This window comes from Coregonus clupeaformis, chromosome 24 (genome assembly GCF_020615455.1).
Source record: "Coregonus clupeaformis isolate EN_2021a chromosome 24, ASM2061545v1, whole genome shotgun sequence".
Classification (NCBI taxonomy): domain Eukaryota; kingdom Metazoa; phylum Chordata; class Actinopteri; order Salmoniformes; family Salmonidae; genus Coregonus; species Coregonus clupeaformis.
In genome coordinates, this window is record NC_059215.1 from 16,798,714 (window position 1) to 16,826,523 (window position 27,810).

Genomic DNA, 27,810 nt, shown 5'->3' on the forward strand with positions numbered 1-27,810 from the left:
TTGAAGGAGGAAAAAAATAGCTCAATGTGGAGGTCCTGAATTTCTAGAACCACTTTTTCCCTCAGCTCTCTCTCTCTCTCTCTCTCTCTCTCTCTCTCTCTCTCTCTCTCTCTCTCTCTCTCTCACTCTCTCTCTCTCTCTCTCTCTCTCTCTCTCTCTCTCTCTCAGTATTCTTTCTAAACAAAGTATAGAATGAACTCTTGTATTTTAATCATTTTGTTCCTCGATCTTCTGTTCCGCACGTTTACAAACACAGCTGGGAGTAAGAAGAAGAGAGGAAAACATATAAGAGGGTTCTTATTGATAGCTAGCATCTAGTCTCATGGAAACAACAAATATCCATTATAAATACAACCTCTTTTATGTTTATTTATTTCTCCCTTTTATTATTTTAACTATTTGCACATATTTACAACACTGCAACTATAGACATAATATGACATTTGAAATCATCTTTTTTTCTTTTATTTGTGTCTAATTTCTATTATTTGTTTTTTTATTTCCTTTGGTTTTTATTATCTATCTCACTTGCTTTCAATTCTATCTTTCCCATCCAATAAAAGCCTTAAATTAATTGATAAAAAAAAGGGCCAATATATCTTAACGCTCCATTTGAGTATTCACATTCCTCCAGATCAATCATCTACTTTCTGCCCCAAAACTTGAACCAATATTTCTTCTCCATAAGTGTGTTATGCATGTGTGTGAAACTTATGAATTTGTCTTAAAAGGGGATGGAGTGCAGGCCAATCTAAACAAATATTATATTTCACTACCTAAGTTCTTCATACTTTCATTTCTCTATTTGCCAATTTCTTCCATAATGTTCTAATAATTTATATAAGCGTACAATAAAGCAAAGCCTCAACTAAGACAACATCAGGGATATACTGAGTATTTTTATCATCATATAACATCTGGAGGTTCCCAGACTAAGGCCAAGGCTGCTCATGGCTGCTGTTTCTCTCCTCTCTCTTGTTAAACTGTGGCTACCACAGAAGTTGAGTAGCACCTTAATTGGAGCAGGCTCGTAGTAATAGTGGAGGCGAAATAAGTGGGAATATTATCAAATACAACAAACACATGGTTTCCAGGTGTTTGATGTCATTCCATTCTCTGTTCGCCTTCGTAGCCATCCTCCCCTCAGCTTCCTCCACTGGTGTCTACTCAAGCTTCGATCACCTTCTGCTTCTGATCTCTTTGCTCACTGTATTCCCTAGAATTGAGTCTAGGTTAATGCACAACTATTTGTCTCTCCCAGGTGGTTCTGTAGTGCAGCATTAGTGTATCATTATGTTAATTTTATCCGCTTCTTATAGTATGATCAGCGTTGCAAGTAACCCACATTATACCACTGCCCATGCAATCACCTTCCCATTTACAAACCATCTTTAATCCTCTCATTACATTATCATTACAATTCAAAACCCCCACCTCAAACCATGTTTCATCCCAGAAATGTTGCCATCTCCTCTTTGACGTGATTCATCCGTAAAAACCGCTAAATCCACTATGCAGTCAAACATGAACCTAGTGAGACGTAAGCCTTTCTGAATTCATCAATATTGTTATCATTTCATCAATTATTTATCTCCTCTGTAGAAAGCTGATCTGATTATTAGTTTGGTCTCGATTTGGCAGCCGGTTGATTATACCAAATTCTCTAAAATGACATTAAACCAATAGTACTCGACTAAGTATATAGTAGAGATTAGAGACAGTATTTAGTTGTGTAGAAGAACAGTATTTAGTAGAGTAGAGCCAATATAGAGTAGTGTAGAAGACGATATATGTAGTGTAGAAGACAGTATATATAGTTATAGCCATTGTGTAATATTATATATAAATAAAAACATCTTTGTAAGAAACCATTATAATATCATAAGAACCATTATTAGGTAGTGTAAAAGCCAGTATATAGTAATGTGAAGTATACTGATAGTGAAAGACAGTATTTGAGTCAAGAGAGACATCCATGAAGTACCTGTGAGAGACGTATATAGTAGTGTAGAACCCAGTATTCTAGTGTAGATAGACAGTACATAGTACTTAGAAGAGACAGTATATAATGTAGAGAACAGTGTATCCAGTGTAAGAGTAGTATATAGTAGTGTAGAAACCATATATAGTAGTATGAAACAATATATAAGTATTGTAGAAACCTATATAGTAGTTGAAATAATATTACCAGTAATGATTTTTTAGCAGAAACAGTATAAATATGTAGAACCAATTTAATATAAAACCAATCTATTAAAAGCCAATATCGATTAAAAACCATAATAATAGTATAAACAATATTATAATTTAAACATATATATATAAAATATTGTTAGAAAACCAGTATTAGTAATAAGAATTATATATGAGTTAAAACAAAATTGTTTAAGTATATTTTATACTATTTATACTGTAGAAGCCTATTGTGTAGAGAAGCCAGTATATAGTAGTGTAGAGAACCATATATATTAGTATAATATATTTAATTAGAAAGCCATATTAGTAGTAACAGAGAATAGTATATAATGAATGAAAAGCCATATATAATAGTATAAATATATATAAGTATAAAACCAGTATTATATTTAACCATATATAGTAATTATGAAAGACATAGTTAAAACAATATATAATATTAGAGAAACCATATATAATATTATATATAGTAGTGTAGAAGCTGTATTTATTAACTTTTATAAAACCAATATAACTATAGTTTATATGTATACCATATTGAGAAAGCTAGTATTATAGTATAGAAACCAATATATAGTTACTATATATATAGTAAGTGTGAGACCAGTAATATAGTATAGAAGACAGTATTAGGTAAAGTGGTAGAGACAGTATATAGATAGTGTAAGGCACAGTTTGTAGTGTACAGAGGTATTAGGTGGTGTAGAGAGACAGTATTAGGTAGTGTAGAGAGCAGCATTATGTAGTAGTGTAGCACAGTAATTAGGTAGTGTAGAGAGTACACAGTATATAGATAGTGTAGAGAGACAGTATTGGGTAGTGTAGAGAGCCATTATATAGTAGTGTAGAGAGACAGTATTAGGTAGTGTAGAGAGCCATTATATAGTAGTGTAGAGAGACAGTATATAGTAAGTGTAGAAACGAGTGCTAAGTATATAGTAGTGCTAGAGAGACAGTATTAGGTAGTTAGAGAGCCACTTACATAGTGGTTTAGAGAGACAGTATTAGAGTAGTGTAGAGATTCAGGTATATAGTAGTGTAGAGAGACAGTATTGAGTAGTGTAGGAGAGCATTAGTATAGTAGTGTAGAGAGGACAGTATATAGTAGTGTAGAGAAGCCAGTATATAGTAGTGTAGAGAGACATATTAGTAGTGTGAGAGCCAGTATATGTAGTGTAGAGAGACAGTATTAGAGTAAGTGTAGAGAGCCAGTATATAGTAGTATGAGAGCCAGTATATAGTAGTGTAGAGACCAGTATATAGTAATGTGTAGACAGTATATAGTAGTGTAGAGATTATATTGTAGTTAAACTATATAATGATGTATGAACCAATATTAGTTGTAGGACTATTATTATAAATTCATATATTAGTATAAGTATATAGTTATGTAGAAATATTATTATTAAAACATAAATTAGTAGTATAAAACCAATGTAATATATGTGAACTAATACGTATGTGAAAAACCATATAAATATGTAGAAATGAGTATATAGCAGTGTAAGTATATAGTACTGTAGAAACCCAATATATAGTAGTGTAGAAGACAGTATATATAGTATAGAGAAAGTATATAGTGTGTAGAGAGACAGTATTAGTGTGTAGAGAGACAGTATATAGTATGTAGAACCAGTATTAGTATGTGTAAAGGCCAGTATTAGGTGTGCAGAGAGTCAATACTATAGTAGTGTAAAAGTATATAGTGTGTAGAGAGGCAGTATTAGAAGTAGTGTAGAGACAGTATTAGGTAGTGTAGAGACAGTAATAGTAGTGTAGAGAGCATATTAGGTAGTGTAGAGGCAGTATTTATTTATATAGTTGTAGAGCAGTAGTGAGCAGTGTACAATATAGTAGTGTGAGTTTGGTATATAGTAGTTAGAGACAGTATATAGTAGTTAGAAAACAGTATATATAGTGTAAGAGAAGTATATAGTAGTGTAGAGAGACAGTATTGAGTATGCAGAGAGCCCAGTATTGTAGTGTAGAGAGCAGTATTAGGTAGTGTAAGAGAGCCATTATATAGTAGTACAGTATATAGTAGGTAGGAGGCAGTATTAGTAGTATAGAAACAGTATATAGTTTTGTAGAGACTAAGTGGCTATGAGTAGTGTAGAGACCGTATATAATTGTATCGTATATATATGTATAGAGCCAGTATGGTAGTGTAGAGAGACAGTATATAGTAGTGTAGAGAGACAGTATATAGTAGTGTGAGAGACAGTATATAGTAGTGTAGAGAGCAGTAATCGAAATAGTGTAGTGAAACCTTTATATAGTAGTGTAGAGACAGTATTAGGTAGTGTAGAGAGCCAGTATATAGTAGTATAGAGAGAACAGTATTAGGTAGTGCAAAGAGCCATTATATAGTAGTGTAGAGAGATCTCAGTATATAGCAGCGTGTAGAGAGATATATAGTAGTGTAGAGATCATATTGTTTGTAAGAGAGATAGTATTAGGTAGTGTAGAGACCGAGTATATAGTAGTGTGAGATTAGTATATAGTAGTGTAAACAGAGATAGTATATAGTAGTGTATGAGAGCCAGTATATAGTAGTGTAGAGAGACAGTATTAGAATAGTGTAGAGAGACAGTATATAGTAGTGTAGAGAGCCAGTATATGTAGTGTAGAGGTTATATAGTAGTTACTGGTATAGTAGTGTAGAAGCAATTATATAGTAGTATGAACAGTATATAGTACTGTAGAGAGCTATATAGTATGATGTAACCGTATTAGGTAGTGTAGAGACAGTAATAGAGTGTGAGATCCAGTATATAGTACTGTAAGTATATAGTAGTGTAGAGATCCAGCATTTTAGGTAGTGTAGAGAGACAATACATTAGTAGTGTGAGAGAGCAGCATAATAAGTAGTGTAGTTTGATTATAAGTATATAAGTAGTGTAGAGAGCAGTAAGTAGTGTGAGACAGCACTATATAGTAGTGTAGAGGAGACAGTATTTGGTAGTATGAAGAGCCACTATATAGTAGTTTATGTAGAGAGACAGTATTAGGGTAGTGTAGAAAACCAGTATATAGTAGTATGAGAGACAGTATTAGGTAGTATGAAGCCATTATAGTAGTAGTGTGAAGAGACAGTATATAGTAAGTGTAGAGACCCAGTATATAGTAGTGTAGAAGACAGTATAGAGACTAGTAATAGGTAGTGTAGAAGCCATATATTTGTGAAAAGAGACAGTATTAGTAGTTATAGAGACAGTATATAGTAGTGTAGAGAGACAGTATTAGTAGTGCAAAGACAGTATATAGTAGTGTAGAGAGACAGTATTATAGTAGTGTAGAGGACGTATATAGTGATAGAGAGCCTTTTATATAGTAGTGTACAGAGACAGTATATAGAGAGTGTAGAGAGACAGTATATAGTAGTGTAGGTAGCCTGTAGTTAGGTAGTGTAGGGAGAGCCATTATTAGTAGTGTAGAGTCAGTATTAAGGTAGTGTAGAGAAGCCATATATAGTATAGTAGAGACCAGTATATAGTAGTGTAGAGAACGTATATAGTAGTGTAGAGAGCCAGTATTAGGTAGTGTAGAGACAGTATATAGTAGTGTAGAGAGCCAGTATTGGTAGTAGAGACAGTATATAGTAGTGTAGAGAGCCATTAGTAGTGTATGTATATAGTAGTGTAGAGACTTGGTAGTGTAAAAGGCATATATAGTAGTAAAGACAGTATTGTTCTGTAAAGGTATTTTGTAGAGAGCCAGTATTAGGTAGTGTAGAGAGACAGTATTAGGTAGTGTAGAGAGCCAGTATATAGTGCGAAATATAATAGTGTAGAGAGCCAGTATTAGGTAGTGTAAGTATATAGTAGTGTAGAGAGACAGTATATAGTAGTGTAGAGAGACAGTACATAGTAGTGTAGAGAGACAGTATATAGTAGTGTAGAGAGACAGTATTAGGTAGTGTAGAGAGCCATTATATAGTAGTGTACAGAACATATTAGTAGTGTAGAGAGACAGTATATAGTAGTGTAGAGAAACAGTATTAGAGTAGTGTAGAGAGCCATTATATAGTAAGTGAAAGAGACAGTATATAGTAGTGTAGAGAGCCAGTATATAGTAGTGTAGAGAGAGACAGTATATAGTAAGTGTAGAGAGCCAGTATATAGTAGTGTAAGTATATGTGTGTAGAGACAGTATTAGTTGTAGAGAGAGCCATTATATAGTAGTGTAGAGACATTATGTAGTAGTATGAGAGACCCAGTATATAGTGAGTGTAGAGAGACCAGTATTAGGTAGTGTAAGAGCCATTATAGTAGCGTGTAGCTATATAGTAGTAGATCCATTATATAATAGTATAGAGACGTATAAAGTAGTGTAGAGGAGCCAGTATATAAGTAGTGAGGAGACAGTATATATGTATTTATGAAACCAGTTTACTGTAGAGAGACAAGTATTAGGTAGTGTAGAGAGCCAGTATATAGTAGTGTAGAGAGCCAGTATATAGTAGTGTAGAGAGCCAGTATATAGTAGTGTAGAGAGACAGTATATAGTAGTGTAGAGAGACAGTATTAGGTAGTGTAGAGAGACAGTATATAGTAGTGTAGAGAGCCAATATTAGGTTGTGTAGAGAGCCAGTATTAGTGTAGTGTAGAGGTCAGTATATAGTAGTGTGAAGGATATATGTTGTGTAGAGATGGCATTTAGGTAGTGTAGAGAGACAGTATTAGGTATGGTGTAGAAGCCAGTATTAGGTAAGTGTAGAGAGCAGTATTAGGTAGTGTAGAGACCAGTATATAGAAAAGTGTAGAGAACCAGTATATAGCAGTGTAAGTATATAGTAGTGTAGAGAAACGTATATAGTAGTGTAGAGAGACTGGTATATAGTAGTATAGAGAGAACAGTATATAGTAGTGTAGAGAGACAGTATTAGAATAGTGTAGAGACAGCAGTATAGTAGTGTAGAGAGCCAGTATTAGGTAGTGTAGGAGAGCCAGTATTAGGTAGTAGAAATTCAGTATATAGTAGTGTAAATATATAGTAGTGTAGAGAGGCAGTAACTAGGTAGTGTAGAGAGACAGTATTAGGTAGTGTAGAGACGAATATTAGGTAGTGTAGAGAGACAGTATTAGGTAGTGTAGAGAGTCAGTATTTAGTATTGGTATATAATAAGTGTGAGAGAGCCAGTATTGGGTAGTGTAGAGAGACAGTACATAGTAGTGTAGAGAGACAGTATATAGTAGTGTAGAGAGACAGTATATAGTAGTGTAGAGAGCCAGTATATATTAGTGTAAGTATATGGTAGTGTAGAGACAGTATTAGGTAGTGTAGAGAGCCAAGTATATAGTAGTATAGAGACAGTATTAGGTAGTATAAAGAGCCATTATATAGTAGTGTAGGAGAGACAATATATAGTTTTGTAGAGAGCTAGTATTAGTAGTGTAGAGAGACATATATAGTAGTGTGAGAGCCAGTATATAGTAGTGTATAGAGACAGTATATAGTAGTGTAGAGAGACAGTATATAGTAGTGTAAGAGACAGTATATAGTAGTGTAGAGAGACAGCTATATAGTAGTGTAGAGAGAGACAGTATTCGGGTAGTGTAGAGCCTTTATATAGTAGTGTACAGAGACAGTATTAGGTAGTGAAAGACAGTATATAGTAGTGTAGAGAAACAGTTTTAGTAGTGTAGAGAGCCATTATATAGTAGTGTAGAGACGTATTAGAGTAGTGTAGCAGTATATAGTAGTGTAGAGAGCCAGTATATAGTAGTATAAGTATATAGTAGTGTAGAGAGCCAGTATCTGAAGGTATTAGTTCAGAGTATGGCTACGTGTTAGAGAGCCACTATTTGGTACTATAGTAGATCAGCTTATGCTGTGTAGAAGAGAGACGTCTTAGGTGCTGTAGGACGTATGCAGTTTTAGATTTATACACTAACATATTAGTAATAGTGTAGTAGAGAGAAGTACTAGGCAGTGTAGATAAACATAGAGTGTGTAGAGCATTATTTAGCAGTGATAGAGTCATTTTGTTGTACGGTATATAGTAGTGTAGAGAGACAGTATTGTGCTTATTGTTAGTTTCCAAGACCGTATAATATAGTATGTTCTTCACTTTATTATCCTCTCTGACATTTAACCTTTATTTAACTATAAAAGTTATGAACCATTTTTGTTTATATAATATATTAGAGACCCAGTAAATAGTAGTTTAGAAGACGTATATTAGTGTATGAAGAGACATATATAGTAGTGTAGATATAGGTAGTGTGAGAGCCATTATATAGTAGTGTAGAGAGCAGTATTGTAGTCTGAGGTATATAGTAGTGTAGAGAGACAGTATTGGTAGTGTAAAAGCCTTTATAGTAGTGTAGAGACAGTATATAGTAGTGTAGAGAGCAGGTATATAGTGTGTAAGACTATATAGTAGTGTAGAGAGACAGTATTAGGTAGTGTAGAGAGCCAGTATATAGTAGTGTAGAGAGACAGTATTAGGTAGTGTAGACCATTATATAGTTAGTGTAGAGAGCAGTATATAGGTAGTGTATATATAGTAGTGTAGAGACAGTATTTAGTAGTGTAGAGAGCAGTATATAGTAGTGTAGAGAGCCAGTATATAGTAGTGTAAGTATATAGTGTGTTAGAGAGCCAGTATTAGGTAGTGTAGAGAGAAGTATTAGTAGTTAGAGAGACGAGTATATAGTAGGTAGAGCATATTAGGTAGTTGAGACCAGTATATAGTAGTGTAGAGAGACAGTATATGTAGTGTAGAGAGCCAGTATATAGTAGTGTAGCAGTATTTATAGTGTAGAGACCAGTATATAGTGTTGTAAAACTTATTTAGTGTAGAGAGCCATTATTAGGTAGTGTAGAGAGAAGTATATGTAGTTAGAGAGCAGTATATAGTAGTGTAGAGACAGTATATAGTAGTGTAAAGAGCCATATTAGGTAGTGTAGAGACTAGTATATAGTAGTGTAGAAGCCAGTATTAGTAGTGAGAGCCAGTATATAGTAGTGTAGAGCCAGTATATAGCAATGTAAGTATATAGTAGTGTAGAAGCTATAGTAGTAGTGTAGAGAGCCAGTATATAGTGGTATAGAGACAGTATATAGTAAGTGTAGAGAGCCAATATATAGTATGCAGAGAGACAGTATTAGGTATAAGAAGACATTATATAGTAGTGTAGAGAGCCAGTATATAGGTAGTGTAGAGACATATTAGTTAGTGTAGAGAGAAGTATATAGTAGTGTAGAGAGCCAGTATTAGAGTAGTGTAGAGAACAGTATATAGTAGTGTAGAGAGCTAGTATATAGTAGTGTAGAGAGCACAGTATTATATGTAGTTGAAGACAGTATTTGTTATAGTAGTGTAGAGAGCCAGTATTAGGTAGTGTAGACATTTTGTAGTGTAGAGAGCAGTATATAGTAGTGTAGAGAGCCAGTATATAGTAGTGTAGAGAGACAGTATATAGAGTGTAGAGTATTGTGTAGGTATTGTGTGTAGAAGCAGTATATAGTAGTGTAGAGACGTATTGGTAGTGTACTTGGAGAGCAGTATGTAGTGTAGAGAGTCAGTATATAGTAGTGTGAAGAAACAGTATATAGTTTGTGTAGAGAACAGTATTAGGTAGTGTAGAGCAGTATATAGTATGTAGCCGTATATGTAGTGTAGAGAGCCAGTATATAGTACTGTAGCAGTATGAGTGTAGAGGCAGTATTTGTAGTGTAGAGAGACAGTATATAGTAGTGTAGAGAGCCAGTATTAGGAAGTGTAAACAGTATAGTAGTTAGAGAGCAGTATTAGGTAGTGTAGAGATTAGTAGTGTAGAGAAACAGTATATAGTAGTGTAGAGAGCCAGTATATAGTAGTGTAGACAGTATATGGAGTGTAGAAACTATATGTAGTGTGTTGTATTATATACTTAAGTTATAGTTGTGTAGAAGCAGTATTAGGTAGTGTGAGAGAGCTATAAGTAGTATGAGAAAACATATATGTTGAAAAGAGTATATACTTTAAAGACCGTATTGGTAGTGTATTTGTAACGTATTAGTGGAGAATATATTGTGTAGAGAGCCAGTATATAGTAGTGTAAGTATATAGTAGTGTAGAGAGACGTTATAGGTAGTGTAGAGAGCCATTATATAGTAGTGTAGAGAGACAGTATTTGGTAGTGTGGGTATATAGTAGTGTAAGTATATGTAGTGTAGAGAGACAGTATTAGGTAGTGTAGAGAGCCAGTATATAGTAGTGTAGAGAGACAGTATTAGGTAGTGTAAAGAGCCATTATATAGTAGTGTAGAGAGACAGTATATAGTAGTGTAGAGAGCCAGTATATAGTAGTGTAGAGAGACAGTATATAGTTTTGTAGAGAGCTAGTATTAGGTAGTGTAGAGAGCCAGTATATAGTAGTGTGGAGAGCCAGTATATAGTAGTGTATAGAGACAGTATATAGTAGTGTAGAGAGACAGTATATAGTAGTGTAGAGAGACAGTATATAGTAGTGTAGAGAGACAGTTTATAGTAGTGTAGAGAGACAGTATTGGGTAGTGTAGAGAGCCTTTATATAGTAGTGTACAGAGACAGTATTAGGTAGTGTAGAGAGACAGTATATAGTAGTGTAGATAAACAGTTTTAGGTAGTGTAGAGAGCCATTATATAGTAGTGTAGAGAGCCAGTATATAGTAGTGTAGGTATATAGTAGTGTAGAGAGCCAGTATTGGGTAGTAAAGAGAGATAGTATATAGTAGTGTAGAGAGCCAGTATATAGTAGTGTAAGTATATAGTAGTGTAGAGAGCCAGTATTAGGTAGTGTAGAGAGCCAGTATATAGTAGTGTAGAGACTATAAGGTTGTAGAGCCAGTATATAGTAGTGTAGAGAGCCAGTATATAGTAGTGTAAGTATATAGTAGTGTAGAGAGCTAGTATTAGGTAGTGTAGAGAGCCAGTATATAGTAGTGTAGAGCCAGTATATAGTACTGTAGAAGTATATAGTAGTGTAGAGAGCCAGTATTAGGTAGTGCAGAGACAGTATTGGTAGTGTAGAGAGCCAGTATATAGTACTGTAAGTATATAGTAGTGTAGAGAGCCAGTATTAGGTAGTGTAGAGAGACAGTACACTAGTAGTGTAGAGAGCCAGTATATGTCTGGTATAGTAGTGTAGAGAGACAGTATTAGGTAGTGTAGAGAGCCATTATATAGTAGTGTAGAGAGACAGTATTTGGTAGTGTAGAGAGCCAGTATATAGTAGTGTAGAGAGACAGTATTAGGTAGTGTAAAGAGCCATTATATAGTAGTGTAGAGAGACAGTATATAGTAGTGTAGAGAGCCAGTATATAGTAGTGTAGAGAGACAGTATATAGTAGTGTAGAGAGCCAGTATATAGTAGTGTAAGTATATAGTAGTGTAGAGAGACAGTATTAGGTAGTGTAGAGAGCCATTATATAGTAGTGTAGAGAGACAGTATTAGGTAGTGTAGAGAGCCAGTATATAGTAGTGTAGAGAGACAGTATTAGGTAGTGTAAAGAGCCATTATATAGTAGTGTAGAGAGACAGTATATAGTAGTGTAGAGATCCAGTATATAGTAGTGTAGAGAGACAGTATATAGTAGTGTAGAGAGCCAGTATATAGTAGTGTAGAGAGACAGTATTAGGTAGTGTAGAGAGACAGTATATAGTAGTGTAGAGAGCCAGTATAAGGTAGTGTAGAGAGCCAGTATATAGTAGTGTAGAGAGCCAGTATATAGTAGTGTAGAGAGACAGTATATAGTAGTTTAGAGAGCCAGTATATAGTAGTGTAGAGAGACAGTATATAGTAGAAGTAGTGTAGAGAGCCAGTATTAGGTAGTGTAGAGAGTCAGTATATAGTAGTGTAGTATAGTTGTGTAGAGAGCATTATATAAGTTATTTGTAGAGAGCCAGTATTAGGTAGTGTAGAGAGCCAGTATATAGTAGTGTAGAGAGCCAGTATATAGTAGTGTAGAGAGACAGTATATAGTAGTTTAGAGAGACAGTATTAGGTAGTGTAGAGAGACAGTATATAGTAGTGTAGAGAGCAAGTATTAGGTAGTGTAGAGAGCCAGTATTAGGTAGTGTAGAGAGTCAGTATATAGTAGTGTAAGTATATAGTTGTGTAGAGAGGCAGTATTAGGTAGTGTAGAGACAGTATTAGGTAGTGTAGAGAGCCAGTATTAGGTAGTGTAGAGAGACAGTATTAGGTAGTGTGCCTATAGTAGTGAGAGCCAGTATATAGCAGTGTAGTATTAGTAGTGTAGACTAGTATAGACAGTATATAGTAGTGTAGAGAGCCAGTATATAGTAGTATAGAGAGACAGTATATAGTAGTGTAGAGAGACAGTATTAGGTAGTGTAGAGAGACAGTATATAGTAGTGTAGAGAGACAGTATTAGGTAGTGTAGAGAGCCAGTATTAGGTAGTGTAGAGAGACAGTATTAGGTAGTGTAGAGTGCCAGTATATAGTAGTGTAGAGAGCCAGTATATAGCAGTGTAAGTATATAGTAGTGTAGAGAGCCAGTATATAGTAGTGTAGAGAGACAGTATATAGTAGTATAGAGAGACAGTATATAGTAGTGTAGAGAGACAGTATTAGGTAGTGTAGAGAGACAGTATATAGTAGTGTAGAGAGCCAGTATTAGGTAGTGTAGAGAGTCAGTATATAGTAGTGTAAGTATATAGTAGTGTAGAGAGGCAGTATTAGGTAGTGTAGAGAGACAGTATTAGGTAGTGTAGAGAGCAAGTATTAGGTAGTGTAGAGAGCAAGTATTAGGTAGTGTAGAGAGTCAGTATTTAGTATTGTAAGTATATAATAGTGTAGAGAGCCAGTATTGGGTAGTGTAGAGAGACAGTATATAGTAGTGTAGAGAGACAGTATATAGTAGTGTAGAGAGACAGTATATAGTAGTGTAGAGAGCCAGTATATAGTAGTGTAAGTATATGGTAGTGTAGAGAGACAGTATTAGGTAGTGTAGAGAGCCAGTATATAGTAGTGTAGAGAGACAGTATTAGGTAGTGTAAAGAGCCATTATATAGTAGTGTAGAGAGACAGTATATAGTAGTGTAGAGAGCCAGTATATAGTAGTGTAGAGAGACAGTATATAGTTTTGTAGAGAGCTAGTATTAGGTAGTGTAGAGAGCCAGTATATAGTAGTGTGGAGAGCCAGTATATAGTAGTGTATAGAGACAGTATATAGTAGTGTAGAGAGACAGTATATAGTAGTGTAGAGAGACAGTATATAGTAGTGTAGAGAGACAGTATATAGTAGTGTAGAGAGACAGTATTCGGTAGTGTAGAGAGCCATTATATAGTTGTCAGAGACAGTATTAGGTAGTGTAGAAAGACAGTATATAGTGTGTAGAGAAACAGTATTAGGTAGTGTAGAGAGCCATTATATAGTAGTGTAGAGAGCAGTATTAGGTAGTGTAGAGAGTCAGTATATAGTAGTTAAGAGCCTATTGTGTGTAAAATTATGTTAGTGTAGAGAAACTATTTAATATCATAAACCTATATAGACATTGCAGTAGTGTAAAGGGAGCCAGTATATAGTAGTGTAGAGACAGTATTAGGTAGTATAAGAAGCCATTATATAAGTAGTGTAGAAGAAGACGTATAGCAGTGTAGAAGTTAGTATATAGTAGTGTAGAAGAGACAGTATATAAGTAGTGCTTTGACATATAATGAAATGTAGAGAGAAACAGTATTTAGTAGTGTAGAGAGCCAGTATATAGTAGTGTAGAAACCAGTATATAGTAGTTTAGAAACATATTTAGTAGTATAGAAAAACCAATTATATAGTATTGTATATATATGTAGTGTAGAGGCCATAATTATATGAATGTTATTGTAACCATATATATAGTGTAGAGAGCCATATATAGTAGTGTAAGTATATAGTAGTGTAGAGACCAGTATTAGGTAGTGTAGAGCTATATGGTAGTGTAGAGAGCCAGTATTTAGTAGTGTAAGTATATATAATGTAGAGAGCCAGTATATAGTAGTGTAGAGAGACAGTATTAGGTAGTGTAGAGAGCCATTATTTGTAGTGTATCGTAGAGAGCCAGAGACAGTATGTGAGCATATAAGTGTAGAGAGACAGTATTAGGTAGTGTAGAGAGCCAGTATATAGTAGTGTAGAGAGACAGTATATAGTAGTGTAGAGAGCCAGTATATAGTAGTGTAGAGAGCCAGTATATAGTAGTGTAGAGAGACAGTATATAGTAGTGTAGAGAGCCAGTATATAGTAGTGTAGAGAGACAGTATATAGTAGTTTAGAGAGCCAGTATATAGTAGTGTAGAGAGACAGTATTAGGTAGTGTAGAGAGACAGTATATAGTAGTGTAGAGAGCCAGTATTAGGTAGTGTAGAGAGCCAGTATATAGTAGTGTAGAGAGCCAGTATATAGTAGTGTAGAGAGACAGTATATAGTAGTGTAGAGAGACAGTATTAGGTAGTGTAGAGAGACAGTATATAGTAGTGTAGAGAGCCAGTATTAGGTAGTGTAGAGAGCCAGTATTAGGTAGTGTAGAGAGTCAGTATATAGTAGTGTAAGTATATAGTTGTGTAGAGAGGCAGTATTAGGTAGTGTAGAGAGACAGTATTAGGTAGTGTAGAGAGCCAGTATTAGGTAGTGTAGAGAGACAGTATTAGGTAGTGTAGAGAGCCAGTATATAGTAGTGTAGAGAGCCAGTATATAGCAGTGTAAGTATATAGTAGTGTAGAGAGCCAGTATATAGTAGTGTAGAGAGACAGTATATAGTAGTATAGAGAGACAGTATATAGTAGTGTAGAGAGACAGTATTAGGTAGTGTAGAGAGACAGTATATAGTAGTGTAGAGAGCCAGTATTAGGTAGTGTAGAGAGCCAGTATTAGGTAGTGTAGAGAGTCAGTATATAGTAGTGTAAGTATATAGTAGTGTAGAGAGGCAGTATTAGGTAGTGTAGAGAGACAGTATTAGGTAGTGTAGAGAGCAAGTATTAGGTAGTGTAGAGAGCAAGTATTAGGTAGTGTAGAGAGTCAGTATTTAGTATTGTAAGTATATAATAGTGTAGAGAGCCAGTATTGGGTAGTGTAGAGAGACAGTATATAGTAGTGTAGAGAGACAGTATATAGTAGTGTAGAGAGACAGTATATAGTAGTGTAGAGAGCCAGTATATAGTAGTGTAAGTATATGGTAGTGTAGAGAGACAGTATTAGGTAGTGTAGAGAGCCAGTATATAGTAGTGTAGAGAGACAGTATTAGGTAGTGTAAAGAGCCATTATATAGTAGTGTAGAGAGACAGTATATAGTAGTGTAGAGAGCCAGTATATAGTAGTGTAGAGAGACAGTATATAGTTTTGTAGAGAGCTAGTATTAGGTAGTGTAGAGAGCCAGTATATAGTAGTGTGGAGAGCCAGTATATAGTAGTGTATAGAGACAGTATATAGTAGTGTAGAGAGACAGTATATAGTAGTGTAGAGAGACAGTATATAGTAGTGTAGAGAGACAGTATATAGTAGTGTAGAGAGACAGTATTCGGTAGTGTAGAGAGCCATTATATAGTAGTGTACAGAGACAGTATTAGGTAGTGTAGAGAGACAGTATATAGTAGTGTAGAGAAACAGTATTAGGTAGTGTAGAGAGCCATTATATAGTAGTGTAGAGAGACAGTATTAGGTAGTGTAGAGAGCCAGTATATAGTAGTGTAGAGAGACAGTATATAGTAGTGTAAGTATATAGTAGTGTAGAGAGCCAGTATTAGGTAGTGTAGAGAGACAGTATTAGGTAGTGTAGAGAGCCAGTATTTAGTAGTGTAAGTATATAATAGTGTAGAGAGCCAGTATTAGGTAGTGTAGAGAGACAGTATATGGTAGTGTAGAGAGCCATTATATAGTAGTGTAGAGAGACAGTATTAGGTAGTGTAGAGAGACAGTATATGGTAGTGTAGAGAGACAGTATATAGTAGTGTAGAGAGCCAGTATATAGTAGTGTAGAGAGAAAACTTGAGCGTGCAGTACTATACTTTGTAGAGCCACCGTTTGCAGCAATTACAGCTGCAAATCTCTTGGGATATGTCTCTATAAGCTTGGCACATCTAGCCACTGGGATTTTTGCCCATTCTTCAAGGCAAAACTGCTCCAGCTCCTTCAAGTTGGATGGGTTCCGCTTTTGTACAGCAATCTTTAAGGCATACCACATATTCTCAATTGGATTGATGTCTGGACTTTGACTAGGCCATTCCAAGACATTTAAATGTTTCCCCTTAAACCACTCAAGTGTTGCTTTAGCAGTATGCTTAGGGTCATTGTCCTGCTGGAAGGTGAACCTCCATCCCAGTCTCAAATCTCTGGAAGACTGAAACAGGTTTCCTTCAAGAATTTCCCTGTATTTAGCACCATCCATCATTCCTTCAATTCTGACCAGTTTCCCAGTCCCTGCCGATGAAAAACATCACCACAGCATGATGCTGCCACCCCTGTGCTTCACTGTGGGGATAGTGTTCTCGGGGTGATGAAAGGTGTTGGGTTTGCTCCAGACATTTTTAGTCTCATCAGAACAGAGTACCTTCTTCTACATGTTTGGGGAGTCTCCCACATGCCTTTTGGCGAACACCAAACGTGTTTGCTTATTTATCACTTAAAGCAATTGCTTTTTTCTGGCCACTCTTCCGTAAAATCGAGCTCTGTGGAGTGTACGGCTTAAAGTGGTCCTGTGGAGCTTTGCAGCTCCTTCAGGGTTATCTTTGGTCTCTTTGTTGCCCCTCTGATTAATGCCCTCCTTGCCTGGTCCGTGAGTTTTGGTGGGTGGCCCTCTCTTGGCAGGTTTGTTGTGGTGCCATATTCTTTCCATTTTTTAATAATGGATTTAATGGTGCTCCGTGGGATGTTCAAAGTTTCTGATATTTTTTATAACCCAACCCTGATCTGTAGTTCTCCACAACTTTGTCACTGACCTGTTTGGAGAGCTCCTTGGTCTTCACGGTGCCGCTTGCTTGGTTGTGGCCCTTGCTTAGTGGTGTTGCAGACTCTGGGGCCTTTCAGAACAGGTGTATATAAACTGAGATCATGTGACAGATCATGTAACACTTATATTGCACACAGGTGGACTTTATTTAACTAATTATGTGACTTCTGAAGGTAATTGGTTGCACCAGATCTTATTTAGGGGCTTCATAGCAAATTGGGTGAATACTTATGCAAGCACCACTCTTCCGTTATTTATTTTTTAGAATGTTTTGAAACAAGTAATTTTTTTCATTTCACTTCACTAATTTGGACTATGTATGTCCATTACATGAAATCCAAATAAAAATCAATTTAAATTAATGGTTGTAATGCAACAAAATAGGAAAAACGCCAAGGAGGATGAATACTTTTGCAATATTATATTGTGGCCTTTCTCTTGCATTTCAAAGATGATGGAAGAGAATCAAAAAATAGAAAACGCATGTGTTTTTGTTTGTATTATCTTTTACCAGATCGAATGTGTTATGTTCTCCTACATTAATTTCACATTTCCACAAACTTCAAAGTGTTTCCTTTCAAATGGTATCAAGAATATGCATATCCTTGCTTCAGGTCCTGAGCTACAGGCAGTTAGATTTGGGTATGTCATTTTAGGTGAAAATTGAAAAAAGGGTCTGATCCTTAAGAGGTTAAAGACTAGCAGTCTGTAGACACAAGCATGCATAAAAACATGCTATCACATGACATAGACATGGATGCACGCACATGCATACGCTGATACGCCATGTGTGGCATGGACCCTAGCCCTTTGCAGAGGGAGCGAGAGAGAGAGAGAGAGAGCTTTATTTGAGGGTGATTGTATACCCCTCTGAGGGAGCGCTGCTCTAGCTTGCTGTGCTGCTTCCCTCTGATAGTCCTTCATTATGCCTCCCAGGCATAATCTCAGCTTTCTCTGTTACTCACTCACTCTCTCCCTCTCGCTGGGGAAACAGAGAAGCCTTGAGAAAACAGATGCAGGTGAAAGCTTGGGGGCAATGAGTCAGTGGGCGAGGCGGGAGGTTGTCATAAACACATCAACCAAAGCAGCCTATCAGATGAAGAGGAAGGAGTCAATACAAAATTGTTGGCAGAAAATCGAACGGCGAAGCTTAGTTCTCAATCCTTTTTCCCCACTCACTATCTTTGTCTTTTCTGCTATGCACTGAAAGCCTGACAGCAGCGCCTGCCTCTCCAGACTTTAATTTCTCCCCCATTCATCTATATACATATACAAAAAAAAAATGTATGCACGCATGACTGTAAGTCACTTTGGATAAAAGCGTCTGCTAAATGGCATATTATTTTTATTATTATTATCTCTATCTCTCTCTCCTCCACTCCATATCTCTCTCTCTCTCTCTCTCTCCTCCACTCCATATCTCTCTCTCTCTCTGTGTGTATCTCTCTCTCCCTGGCAGCAGTGTCTGTTTAGCTGAGATTACCTGTGGGCCTTCTGTAATACCATCCGGTGTGTAGGAGGCGTTTTATCACAGTCACAAGGCAATATGCAACTCCAGATGTGGAGGCTTGGTTCTAGTCGTTACCGTGGTACGGGTAGACGGTTTATCAACTTTTATATTGGGGTTTGATGTACTAAATCACACTGTAAAAATATGGATGTTAAAAAGGCTTGTTCAGTAACAGATCTAGAGACTGTACTGGTTTGAGCTCTCTCACACACACACACACACACACACATACACACAGACATACACACAGTTGTGCGAGGCAGTCCTTTTATTTCTTGGGCGAAAGTAAAGTAGGGAGGAGGTTTTTAGGGGTTGGGGTCGGGAGGAGGAGGCTATTGTTGGGGTCAGGGAGAGGCTAGGAGAAGCAGGGAGCAGAGCTGCAGTTGCTCAATGACTCCATGACTCCTATCTTCTCAGAGGCCAAAATGAGCTATCCTGGCACCGAACCACTTTGCAGTTAGTCAAACATAAAAACTCTTCAACAATGCTACAGGCCTGCCCAGTTTTGACCAACTACTAAAAAAATCCCCAGGTTGGATGCTTCCTATCAGAGTATGAAAGATGACTCAAACTAACAGCCAAACACTTCTATGCCTTTAATAATTTCCATTTCCATTTCCATTTACGTCATTTAGCAGACGCTCTTATCCAGAGGGACTTACAAATTTAAAATGAACTCATTCTGCAGGGTTAAAGGGAACTCTTATTCTCCTGCAGCCAAGTAGCCAGCCAATGTTGCTGACAAGCTATTGCAGATATCAACCAGAACAACACCGATGCATTCCCTTTCTTCATTATGCCCACCTCTCTCTCTGTCCATCTCTTTTACACCCGCAGTGGGCTCCTCCTCTCATGCTGAGTAGTATCAATCACTTTAAAAGCTAAATAGTAAAAGCTCATGTTTATCCATGTCATTAGACTCCCGGGTGTCTCACACACACATACAGACGTACACACACACACCACATTCACATTTCATCAAGCTGTACTAAGGAACCCATTGATTTTATTCATCCATCATTAAGCATTGATTAGAAAGATTGGAGTTGGTCGTCTTGATTTGGTGGCTGCATGGAGGTTGATTGAGGTCCAGAATGCTCCATTGATTTGACTGTTTGTATTCTGCAATGACCGCATTGCAGTCACCACCCTTGATGGGGGGAATGGCGTGGAGGAAGAGAGGGGGAGGGTGGACAGGAAGCTTAGGTTATATTGGCATACAGTACTGATGAATAGCTCAGCCAGTTTCCTTAGCCTACACCTCTAGGTCATTTTTCCCCCCTGGGTTGTGTCCCAAATAGCTGCCTTTTCCCTGTAAAGTGCACTACTATTGACCAGAGCCCTATGGGAATAGGGTGCCATTTGGGAAGCAGACCTGATGAGATGATGTGAAATGGATAGCAGGTGTCAAATAAACCATTGTCTTTATTTCGGCCATCTCTGTGACCATCTACTCTACCATCCTCTCGTTTATCTGGCAAGTCTGCCAGGGTTTCTCACCACTACAGAATGAGTGAGGCCAGCATGGGATTCTAGACAGGATTCTAGAACAGCATGAGATTCTAGATAGGATTCTAGAATAGCATGGGATTCTAGACAAGACTCTAGAACAGCATATGACTCTAGACTCCTGAGTGGCACAGTGGAGAGAGTGCTAACTGCATCGCAGTGCTAACTGTGCCACTAGAGATCCTGGTTCGAATCCAGGCTCTGTCGCAGCCGGCCGTGACCGGGAGACTCATGGGCGGCGCACAATTGGCCCAGCGTCGTCCAGGGTAGGGGAGGGAATGGCCGGCAGGGATGTAGCTCAGTTGATAGAGCATGGCGTTTGCAACGCCAGGGTTGTGGGTTCGATTCCCACGGGGGGCCAGTACAAAAAAATATGTATTCACTAACTGTAAGTCGCTCTGGATAAGAGCGTCTGCTAAATGACTAAAATGTAAATGTAGACAGGATTCTGTTGAGAACTGGGACCACATGGCACATCCAGACCCACATTTCCTACTGTTTCACCTACAAACATCACGCCAACCCTGGTCATGTGTAGTCAGCCGTCTGAAAATGTTTACCCTAATAGAACAAGGAACCACAACACCTTATCCAGTTCACACTGAGATATAGAGTATGGAAGTAGCAAACTTCTATAGTAGTCTAGTGCATCAACTACTCAATTGAAGCTAAGCCAGTAGTAACTGCATGGACTTCTTCTGTAAATTATAAGTACAGTTGAAGTCGGAAGTTTACATACACCTTAGCCAAATACATTTAAAATCAGTTTTTCACAATTCCTGATATTTAATCCTAGTACAAATTCCCTGTCTTAGGTCAGTTAGGATCACCACTTTATTTTAAGAATGTGAAATGTCAGAATAATAGTAGAGAGAATGATTTATTTCAGCTTTTATTTCTTTCATCACATTCCCAGTGGGTCAGAAGTTTACATTCAATTAGTATTTGGTAGCATTGCCTTTAAATTGTTTAACTTGGGTCAAACGTTTCGGGTATCCTTCCACAAGCTTCCCACAATAAGTTGGGTGACTTTTGGCCCATTCCTCCTGACAGAGCTGGTGTAACTGAGTCAGGTTTGTAGGCCTCCTTGCTCGCACACGCTTTTTCAGTTCTGCCCACACATTTTCTATAGGATTGAGGTCAGGGCTTTGTGATGGCCACTCCAATACCTTGACTTTGTTGTCCTTAAACCATTTTGCCACAACTTTGGAAGTATGCTTGGGGTCATTGTCCATTTGGAAGACCCATTTGCGACCAAGCTTTAACTTCCTGACTGATGTCTTGAGATGTTGCTTCAATATATCCACATAATTTTCCTTCCTCATGATGCCATCTATTTTGTGAAGTGCACCAGTCCCTCCTGCAGCAAAGCACCCCCACAGCATGATGCTGCCACCCCCGTGCTTCACGGTTGGGATGGTGTTCTTCGGCTTGCAAGCAACCCCCTTTTTCTTACAAACATACCGATGGTCATTATGGCCAAACAGTTCTATTTTTGTTTCATCAGACCAGAGGACATTTCTCCAGAAAGTATGATCTTTGTCCCCATGTGCAGTTGCAATCCGTAGTCTGGCTTTTTTCTGGCGGTTTTGAAGCAGTGGCCTCTTCCTTGCTGAGCGGCCTTTCAGGTTATGTCGATATAGGACTAATTTTACCGTGGATATAGATACTTTTGTACCTGTTTCCTCCAGCATCTTCACAAGGTCCTTTGCTGTTGTTCTGGGATTGATTTGCACTTTTCGCACCAAAGTACATTCATCTCTAGGAGACAGAATGCATCTCCTTCCTGAGCGGTATGACAGCTGCGTGGTCCAATGGTGTTTATACTTGCATACTATTGTTTGTACAGATGAATGTGGTAACTTCAGGCGTTTGATTGATTTTCCCATGATGTCAAGCAAAGAGGCACTGAGTTTGAAGGTAGGCCTTGAGATACATCCACAGGTACACCTCCAATTGACTCCAATGACGTCAATTAGCCTATCAGAAGCTTCTAAAGCCATGACATCATTTTCTGGAATTTTCCAAGCTGTTTAAAGGCACAGTCAACTTAGTGTATGTAAACTTCTGACCCACTGGAATTGTGATACAGTGAATTATAAGTGAAATAATCTGTCTGTAAACAATTGTTGGAAAAATTACTTGTGTCATGCACAAAGTAGATGTCCTAACCGACTTGCCAAAACTATAGTTTGTTAACAATACATTTGTGGAGTGGTTGAAAAACAAGTTTTAATGACTCCAACCTAAGTGTATGTAAACTTCCGACTTTAACTGTAAGTCTAGATCTGGCCTCATATTGATATTCCAACTGTAATGTTGTTAGTTTCCGAAACCCTTCTCTAAAGACAACCAGCCTCTCCTCTCCAAAGCAGATCTAGATAATAACCTCCTCTGGCTCTCTGGTTTCAGTACAGTCATTAAAGTAGATCAAGGCCTTTCCTAGTTATTACTGCCAAATATAAACCATCTGATTTTATTAGATTAACACACAGTAACTCCATGTCAGATCATAACAATTTCTACAGTAACTTCATGTTAGATCATAACAAGTCCTACAGTAACTCCATGTTAGATCATAACAAGTCTTACAGTAACTCCATGTCAGATCATAACAATTTCTACAGTAACTTCATGTTAGATCATAACAAGTCCTACAGTAACTCCATGTTAGATCATAACAAGTCTTACAGTAACTCCATGTCAGATCATGACAATTTCTACAGTAACTTCATGTTAGATCATAAGAAGTCCTACAGTATCTTCATGGTAGATCATAACAAGTCTTTAGTTTTTTTGTTTTTTTAGGGGGTAGATGAGCTTTAATATTGCAGATAGATTGTAACTTCCATCAATGTAATTGTCTGCATCACTTCCAATCCCCCATATATTTTTTTCTCTCGCATATATAAATTATATATACATACATACATATATACACATACATATCCTTTAAAAATATATATTTCTCTTTATTACTTTCCAACCCCACCACCCCTTCCCTAATTGGAGTAAACTAGTGAACAACAATGCTTAGGCCTCTACTTCCAGCTTATACATACTATATACATTTTATGGACACAGTCAATTTTACTATAATTCTACTTTGTTTGTTTTTACTCCTGAACTTCCTCTACCCTCAACCTCTCCGATCATTTTCATGATGTCCATCCGGTTTGCTTCTATATGCCATATCTTTCTAACTGTGCTCTTTCACAAAAGCTCTCAACCTATAACCTATATACTTATTATGGACACAGTATGCTTACATTATTAGTTATGTTGTTGTTATTAGTTGTTGTTAGTTGGTATTAGTCCCATCCTTCAACTCCATTCAACACCACCCATCTATCTCTTAACACCATCCATATTGGATTTCTATTTGCCATATATTCTTCAACTGTACTGTGATGTTTTACAAAAGTTCTGAACCTTTCTATTCTCATTGTTTCTACAGATTGTAAATTGAAAATAAACATTTTTGCTAAAAGTATTATATTATTGATCAATTGACTCAACTGAACTTTTCAGATCACCCAGTAATGCTATCTGCAGGGTCAGCTCCAGGTAAATATTGCAATCCTTTAGCCATTCCTGGACCTGTGTCCAAAAACAAGCTACAAATGGACAGTACCAAAACAAATGATCTAATGATTCTGTCTCTTCGCAGCAAAATCTGCAGAGCTGGGAAGATTGTATCCCCCATATAAGTAACATTCTATTTGTAGCAAGAATTTGATATAGTAATTTAAATTGAAAATGTTTTAGTTTTGAATCCGGCGTCGTTTTGCGTATCAGTATATAAACACTATGCCATGGGATCGGTACGTCAATAATCTCTTCCCAACTATTTTGCAATCTATATGGGACAGCTGTCAATCCTTAAATGAAACTGGTATACTTTTTTATTTATCACAGTTTTCTTTAACCAATTATGTTCTTTAATGCAAGGCCGACAGACAAGTTCCTTACTTTTTCCCCCTTCCACTTTCCTCTTCCATTTTTGTGGTAATGTTGCAATTATTTGGTTGTAATTTTGGGTAGAGCAGACATTTCCATATGTTTTTGTTAGCTGCATGTGCGACATAACTCCACCAGTCCTACCGATGATATCATTTACGAAGATGATACCTTTTTTAAACATTTTGTAAAAAATTTCTTTTATCAATTAGTATATTTGAGTTTAACCACAATATTTGTTGCATTATTTGTTCTGTCGTTTCTGGAGGATTAAATTGAAATTGCAACCAACTTTCTATGGCTTGTTTTAGAAATAGTGATATTTGGGAGATTATTTCCTTTTCAAATAACTGAAAGTGAGAGGTTGTAATCTGAATAAAGGGAAAAAGGCCATTCTTGAACATTGGTTGAGACAATCTTACTAATTTGCTAGAGAACCAGTCTTACAGTAACTCCATGTCAGATCATAACAAGTCTTACAGTAACTTCATGTTAGATCAAAACAAGTCTTACAGTAACTTCATGTTAGATCATAACAAGTCTTACAGTAACTTCATGTTAGATCATAACAAGTCTTACAGTAACTTCATGTTAGATCAAAACAAGTCTTACAGTAACTTCATGTTAGATCAAAACAAGTCTTATAGTAACTTCATGTTAGATCAAAGCAGTAAAAAGGCTGCCCAGAAATGCTCTGCTCTCCGTTCTCAGAAAGCAAGCGTTTTCCACCAGCAATAGATTACATTAATGCACATTTATTGACTTAAAAACTAAAAACTTACGAGAGAGAGAGAATGAGAGCAAGAGAGGGAAAGGGTTAGGGAGAGAGAGAGAGAGAGAGAGAGAGAGAGAGAGAGACAGTCAGTCCCCTAGTGTTTTAATCCATCCACGTGCTGCACGTACTAAGCCAACACAGACACCCAGATGGGTGATACCTCTCTGAAGGACCTAAACACACACAAACTGACACGTAATTTACTTATATATGACTTCTCCATTCCCTGACCCTGCCTCCCTATACAGTACACAAGCAAACACAATTTTCTAGTCCCTGTCCCTGCCTCCCTCTCGCTAAAGGATATAGTCAGTTTCTCTGTATGTACTCCCAAGCTGTACTGTAACAGTCTGTGAGGTGAGTGACACACATCTGTTGCTCCAGCTGGGGACAGTATGGAGGAGAGGAGAGGAGCAAGAGGCACACTTAAACTATTAGTACACACTACACACTAGACACTAGACACTACACACTACACACTACACACTACACACTAGACACTACACACAACACGCTCCGTGCAGAACGGAGAGAGATAAGGAGGCGGTGGGTGGACATCAGCGCAAATGTGGCAGAAAGGGAAGAGAGTGAATGCTGAACTGGCAGTGGTATTACAGGGAAGAAGAAAGTGAATGCTGAACTGGCAGTGTTATTACAGGGAAGAAGAGAGTGAATGCTGAACTGGCAGGGTTATTACAGGGAAGAAGAGAGTGAATGCTGAACTGGCAGTGTTATTACAGGGAAGAAGAGAGTGAATGCTGAACTGGCAGTGATATTATAGGGAAGAAGAGAGTGAATGCTGAACTGGCAGGGATATTACAGGGAAGAAGAGAGTGAATGCTGAACTGGCAGTGTTATTACAGGGAAGAAGAGAGTGAATGCTGAACTGGCAGGGATATTACAGGGAAGAAGAGAGTGAATGCTGAACTGGCAGTGTTATTACAGGGAAGAAGAGAGTGAATGCTGAACTGGCAGTGATATTATAGGGAAGAAGAGAGTGAATGCTGAACTGGCAGGGATATTACAGGGAAGAAGAGAGTAAATGCTGAACTGGCAGTGATATTACATGGAAGAAGAGAGTGAATGCTGAACTGGCAGTGATATTACAGGGAAGAAGAGAGTGAATGCTGAACTGGCAGTGATATTATAGGGAAGAAGAGAGTGAATGCTGAACTGGCAGTGATATTACATGGAAGGAGAGTGAATGCTGAACTGGCAGTGATATTACAGGGAAGAAGAGAGTGAATGCTGAACTGGCAGTGATATTACAGGGAAGAAGAGAGTGAATGCTGAACTGGCAGTGGTATTACAGAGAAGAAGAGACAGAGGGGAGGAGAAGAGACAGTGAGGAGGGTAGAGGGTAGTAGGGTTGTTGCAACACACACACAGAGTTCAACATACACAAACACAGACACACGCATACACACACACAATATAAACACACACACACAGTAAAACAGACACAACAGCAGACTTGTGTGTGTGTGTGTTGTACTACTGACCTCTGACCCGGGCATAGCAGCAGCCACACTTGACCAGGACTTTACGGAATAAGTGTTGGCAGGCACAGCCCCTGTGGTGGTGGCCCCCTTTTAATGGTGTACCCCTGGCGCTGGATGACCTGCTACCAGTGGTGGGCATGGCCCAGCGAACACACACACACACTAGATCCTCACGGTGCGGTCAGAGTAAATCCCAAAGGAGTGTCCGGAGAGTGTCCACAGATAAAAACACAGAGAAAGCAGAAAGTCCAGTTAAAACTCAAAATCAGAGGAACCTCTCTTAGAGAAACACACTGGGGGTTTCATCCTGAAAGACAGAAGGTCAGGAGAATAATTCTCTCTTTCTCCTTTTCCTTCTCTTGTTCTTTCCAGTTGCTGAGCTCTCACCACAATTAACTGCCTGGTCAAACGACAGAGTAGCAGACTGCCTCAGCAAGAGAGACAGAGCGAGATGGGGAAAGAGAGAGAGATGAAGAGAGAAGGGGAGGGGTGAGGGGGAGGAGTCTGCTACAGCTCTAGTTGCTGCCTGGCTATTCCAGGATAGTGTTCCCACTCCCCTTCTTTCCTCTCTTTCTGTCAAGTCTGTCTTCTGTTTCTCTTGGCGACCCTTCTTTCCTCTCTTTCTGTCAAGTCTGTCTTGTGTTTCTCTTGGCGACCCTTCTCTCCTCTCTCGCTCCCTCCCTTCCCTTACCTCAGCAAGTCTGTCTTGTGTTTCTCTTAGCAACCATCTTTCTCTTTTTTCTTTGTCCTGTTATTCCTCTGTTCCTCTCCTCTGCTCTTTCTCTCTCCTTCCCTCTCCTCTGTTCCTCTCCTCTTTCTCTCTCCTTCCCTCTCCTCTCCTGCTCCCTCTCTTGTTCCCTCACCTCCTCCTCCACCTGTCTGTCTGTATGTCTGTCTGTATGTATTATTTGTTATGCTCTTTCTGGATGCTCGATGTGACTTTGGCAGACTAACCAACCTAACACCCTGAAGGACTCCTACTAGAAACCCATCACCTCTAACATAACACCCTGAAGGACTCCTACTAGAAACCCATCACCTCTAACCTAACACCCTGAAGGACTCCTACTAGAAACCCATCACCTCTAACCTAGCACCCTGAAGGACCCAACACCTCTAACCTAGCACCCTGAAGGACTCCTACTAGAAACCCATCACCTCTAACCTAGCACCCTGAAGGACTCCTACTAGAAACCCATCACCTCTAACCTAACACCCTGAAGGACTCCTACTAGAAACCCATCACCTCTAACCTAGCACCCTGAAGGACTCCTACTAGAAACCCATCACCTCTAACCTAGCACCCTGAAGGACTCCTACTAGAAACCCATCACCTCTAACCTAACACCCTGAAGGACTCCTACAAGAAACCCATCACCTCTAACCTAGCACCCTGAAGGACTCCTACTAGAAACCCATCACCTCTAACCTAGCACCCTGAAGG

General features: G+C 38.0%; 1 protein-coding gene across 1 annotated transcript in view; it reads right to left on the bottom strand.

The window, feature by feature from the left end:
• The window catches only part of LOC123481792 (rho guanine nucleotide exchange factor 25-like), a gene marked incomplete at its 3' end in the record, with an annotated part of 81,436 nt that extends 54,647 nt beyond the window's left edge, over positions 1 to 26,789 (bottom strand). The window contains exon 1 of the mRNA XM_045206811.1: positions 26,367 to 26,789. Coding sequence (XP_045062746.1) covers positions 26,367 to 26,505 — 139 coding nt within the window. The remainder of the gene's footprint in view (positions 1 to 26,366) is intronic.
• Positions 26,790 to 27,810: the final 1,021 nt, after the last annotated feature.